This window comes from Genypterus blacodes, unplaced genomic scaffold (assembly GCF_046128005.1).
Source record: "Genypterus blacodes isolate CSIRO-AG114 ecotype Tasmania unplaced genomic scaffold, CSIRO-AGI_Gbla_v1 ptg000030l_1, whole genome shotgun sequence".
Lineage (NCBI taxonomy): Eukaryota > Metazoa > Chordata > Actinopteri > Ophidiiformes > Ophidiidae > Genypterus > Genypterus blacodes.
In genome coordinates this window covers 705,091-709,795 of record NW_027466843.1, presented here as the reverse complement: position 1 = coordinate 709,795, position 4,705 = coordinate 705,091, and the positions used below count along the sequence as shown (strand labels likewise).

Below are 4,705 nucleotides of genomic sequence, written 5' to 3'. Positions count from 1 at the left end.
TACCTCTCTGGAACGTACGCCACCATTTTTCCTCGCATGTTGTTATGGGAAACTGAAAGCAGAGTGGGGAAACTCCCTCCTCTCTTCTAAACCGCTCATTGACAAACCTCCATTTACACTGTGGTGCGGAGGGGAGAGGCAGCTGCTCTGACGGGCAGTGTGGGTGGGAGTTCCCGGAAATTTAGCGTGACATGACGTTTGCCTGTAAAGTTGACCATATATGGACTGACGTCTGTGCGTCAGCGGGGAAACAATCCTACGCTGGGACGTTTCCAACGTCAAGCAATTGCTGCTGTGAAGTTGGAGCTCAGCAAATAGACCAAATTTAAAAAAGTGCGTCTGACAGGAATAACAGCAACCCCACCGGCTGAGCGAGTGTATCCTCAAGAAGGAACAACAACACGTATTTCTTAATTGCATTTACTTAAATATATACTGTACAAGTAAAAAAGGCAGGCTCATCAGGCTCAACCTGACAAATAACTTACAACAGAATACACAAACGGCAATTAAAGTAAAATGTAAACAGGCAAAGACATGATGACACTTTTAAAAACGTATCCAAAAATGCCCCAGAGTGTTTCAGTCTTGTTTTTTTTATGATTCCGATGTACCTTTGCCATAGAAACCATAACCCCAGTCCCTTCTCTAACGTGTACATACATTGTTCATTGTCAAAGCAGTATTGTCAGTGCAGTTCTAGTCCAGTGTTTGTAAAAGTGCGTTGTTTCTTCAATAAGACTTCACTTTGGGCGCCAACATGAGCTGGCAGCCACTGCTCACATGTGTCATGACTTTCTGTTTGAGCTGCGCCACCTGCTCCCGGAGCACAGACGCGGTGTTCGACAGTCCGGCGTTGTCTGTTTTCAGGACTTTCACTTTGTCCTCCAGACGGGAGATGCGCTCCAGCTTGCGCCTGCGACACTTGGAAGCCGCCAACCGGTTCCTCAGCTTTTTCCGCTCCGCCTTGATCCGCTCCTGGTTCTCCAAGTTAATGGGGGACATCGGCGGCGACCCGTCATCGCTACTGTTCATGTCCGGCACCGTCTGCGGCTCCTCTTTCATCCCGCCGAAGCGCTGCGAGGGGATGCCCGCTCCGATGAGGGGGTGCTGGAAGTGATGGGAGCCATGCGCGACGGGCTGGGGATGCTGGTGATACTGGTGGTGAGGCATGTAGCTGATGGTGGTGGAGGGGTAGCTGGCTGCCGACGAGAGGCTGCTGGGGTTCGCGATGCAGCTGTTCAACGTGGTGTACTCCAGCTGCTCGGGCTGAAGGGACGAGCCGAACACGGCGGCCGAGCAGGAAACTCCGCCAGCACCGATGGATACGTTTGGAGGCGCCATTTGGTTCATCTTGTGTAAATCGTCCAGTGCTTTCACAAAGCCGTCAGCGAAACCCTCTTGTTCCTCTGTGATCCCTCGGTTGTAGAGGTACTGGGTAGGTGTCGGTGTTGTAGTGATGACCCCGTTGCTGTTCTGGATGATGAGTCTCTCCAGTTCCGGAGAGGCGAGCTTCAGGGAGCTCACGTCCGCTGTCCCCGCCGAATAGAAATCACTGTCGGCGCGCAGGTGCGGTGACTTGAAGTTTGAGTTCCGATATGAGTCGGCGAAGTTCAAGTTCATATTCTGCTTTAGCAGCTTGTAGTCTGGCAGCGCTGCGCCTGGATGGCCATAAGCAGAGAGAAACGAGTCGTCATAAAAAGGCTGTTCCATTATTGTGGACATATTTCAAATCAGACAGTCAAATACAAGAGTGCGCCACAAAGATGCTGCTTGGACACCAAGTCTTCAGTGTCCCAGCTGATTCACTCTCCAGTACAAAGTCCCGCTGTATTATTTATACTGAAGTTCAAAGCTACTAAAATAGAGCAAAACTTCCAAAATAGTGGAACTGTACTGTACCAAATCGTCGTTTGTACGTCGAATCAAAGCGGAGTCCTGTGAATAATTCTGATGTTTTCATTCCACTCTTGTGTTGGTGGTTATTTTGCGCTCTGAGTCCGAGCTTCGAGTCTGTTTCCTCGCTATCGTGAAGCGTGTAATGCCGGGCAACCGGTCAGCTCGCCGGTATTTATAGCGAGCGCCCCCACCTGGAGGGTTCAGGAGATGCTGTGTGCTGATTGGCTGTTTGCGCTTCTCTCCCGCCCCCGAGATGATACGTTCACTTGTGACGTTGTTGCCAGGAACAAGGACTGTAAACAAGACGAGGCCTCTTCACCGTGAGGGAAACTCAACGAAGGTAAACACACCAAACACCTCAAGTGTCACAGTCGATGTCATATATTAACCAATCGATTTGAATGTGACCCGGAGCTCTCAGTCATGTAGAAACTACGACGCCAACTCCAAACGCTCACACTCGCACTCCCTGCGCCTGTCAGGCTCAGTAGCAGTCCCATAAGGATATATAGGCTGGTGCTGAGTCATGCGATCAAAAAGTGATAAAAAGTCAGCCCATATATGGATATCCCGGTGCGGCAGTTCCTCCCTGTGAGGAGCGGGAAGCCGATCCCATCCTGGAGCGCTTCCAGGCTCTCCGGGATGTGGGAGGCGGAGTAGGCGCACTGCCGGCCTCCTCCGCCCCGCAGGCAGGGCGAGGGTGGCGTGAACTAGTTGGGCGTGAAGTCTACAAAAATGTATGACGTCGTCTGGCTAATTAAATAACATTTTCCTAAAAAAATACACACGTCATGACTCAGCACCAGGCTACTATGGATTCTTTAGGACGATGAAATAAAAACAATACAAAACATTGTCTAGGTGACCCGGATGACTCACTAAACGAGGTTAATTCACATTATATGGATTTTTGAAGTCTCACTCAACTCTAATGCGTCAGAGTAATTTCTCACAGACCAATTGTCGGAAAGCAACATTTAACACATTTTGTGTGGGTAGGTTTACGCACCGCATCTCTGTTTTGCGTGTTCTTCGGCTGTGTGCTGAATACAAATCAGGAGGTTTTTTAAAAAAAACAGCACCAATGGCACCACGGTTCCTCTGTTTGGTCATAAAGTGCTCATGGCCATTTAAGAAGCTTGTTTTTCTTCGTGTAAAATGTTTTATATTTGATTTTCTCTCTTATAGAAACCAGTGGCGTAAACAAATGTCGGAGCCTGTCAGGTATTTCAAAGTAAAGGCTTGTCCCCTTAACTGAACACCTGTTTGGCAGAAAGACTTTGTCTTCTCTTTATGGTAATGATCTCTGAATCATTTCCCAGAGGGCCATGCGCCCACACACGTTCGTACATTCTCGTCGAGTTTCCAACCTTCTGTTTATATCTTCGGGTCACCTGTGCATGTTTCATTTACTCCATTATGCTCCAGTTTTCCTGAAAACAGCGCAGGACTTTAATCTTTTTGAAATCTTTGTTTCAGTCCAGCCTAATGGAGCCTGCGTGGTGGTGCAATGCAACTCTAAACCTGAATTAGAATAATAGTTAAAACTATAAACTAAAGGCATCATCTTCGTGATACAGTAACAGTATAAACATTAACTTCTGTAAGGTTCTGAACAATGTCCTAAAAAACGTCCAGCATCAGCCAAAAACCACATTCAACATCACACATAGTTTCATTTCCTGTGCTTTTCCGGATGATTCAGTCCTCTGTCACTGAGCATGTGATCACTGTGTTGTCATTGGGGGAAACATGGTAGATACTGAGGTAACCATTAGACCCTATAGGTGATGATACTGTTGGAATTGCCCTGAAACCACCAGCACAGAGCGGCCATGGTTACCGATCATGAAACCTCATAGATCCTTGCCTGATGTTTTGGAGAGTTAAGGGTTGAATTCCTCTTCAGATCGCGCCTCACACTGACTGACCTTTAATGAAATGATAACTTGACTCTCTGCCGCAAAAATTTAACATTTAACTATTATCTTCACAGCAGCTGATGCAACTCTAACCTTATCTTGTTCATTTCTTTCAGTTAGTGGGAGTAGAAGGCCGCAGCTTGTCCAGATGTAAGGCAGTGGTCAGTTTTCACGGAGCTCCTCCCTCTGATGCTGTGGTCCGATCTGCCCGTCAGGCCAGCAGGAGAATCAGAGAAACACAAAGTCATTTCAGGGAAGCAGGGTAAAGTGTCAGCCAGTGGTCAGTTCCAGTTTCAGAGTGACTTCACTCATTTACTCAAGGCCACTGCAGTCATTTGGTATGAATATAGCAAATCTGTGACCTCTTATCATCTGTGGTTTGATATTTTTAAACATTTGCCTCAGAATGCAATATTAATAAATGTTTCCTGAAGAGTAGATTCTGAAACGTATTTAGTTCCTGTCTGCCTATGGCTGAATTGTAGCTGGTTTTTGTTCTCCTTTTCTAAATTTGATAGACTAGCGCTAATCCAAAAGCCTCTTTCATGGCTCGGATCCACACAACACACATCCTTTGCAGCGATCGAGCCATTTTGTTTAATAGAAAGATGTTATGATGGAATATTCATGTGACATTTCCTTTGGAGACGCTTAATAGGCTCTGATGTGGAAGTAACACTTTTATGCTCACATGCACATGATTAAATGCTGCTTTACTCCACGAGCACATGCACACACATTGGACCCAAGCTGAACCATCTCATACAGGCGATTTCTGTCACTTTCTGTGAGTTCTGTGCGATTGGGGTTGACAGATTAGACGACAGCCAAAGAACAAAAGCAGAAATATGAAGAAAATGTGCGAGCGCTCAAAGGTGCAATGG

At 46.9% G+C, this 4,705-nt stretch overlaps 1 protein-coding gene across 2 annotated transcripts; it reads right to left on the bottom strand.

Annotated features, from left to right (window-relative positions):
* Window positions 1-404: 404 nt before the first annotated feature.
* On the bottom strand, window positions 405-2,389 carry junba (JunB proto-oncogene, AP-1 transcription factor subunit a). 2 transcript variants are annotated; one of them, XM_076145235.1, is made up of 2 exons: window positions 1,903-2,388; window positions 405-1,661 (listed from the first exon to the last, which is right to left on the bottom strand). In XM_076145235.1, exons 1-2 carry the CDS (start codon window positions 1,961-1,963, stop codon window positions 733-735), a joined length of 990 nt encoding a protein of 329 aa, XP_076001350.1. In that variant the 5' UTR covers window positions 1,964-2,388; the 3' UTR covers window positions 405-732. The 2 variants fall into 2 exon arrangements, with proteins under 2 accessions (XP_076001350.1, XP_076001349.1); XM_076145234.1 differs by having other exon boundaries at window positions 405-2,389.
* Between the last annotated feature and the right edge of the window lie 2,316 nt (window positions 2,390-4,705).

Excerpts from the sequence above, each read along its gene's own strand:
- junba (XM_076145234.1), bottom strand. The coding sequence starts at position 1,725 with ATGTCCACAATAATGGAACAGCCTTTTTATGACGACTCGTTTCTCTCT.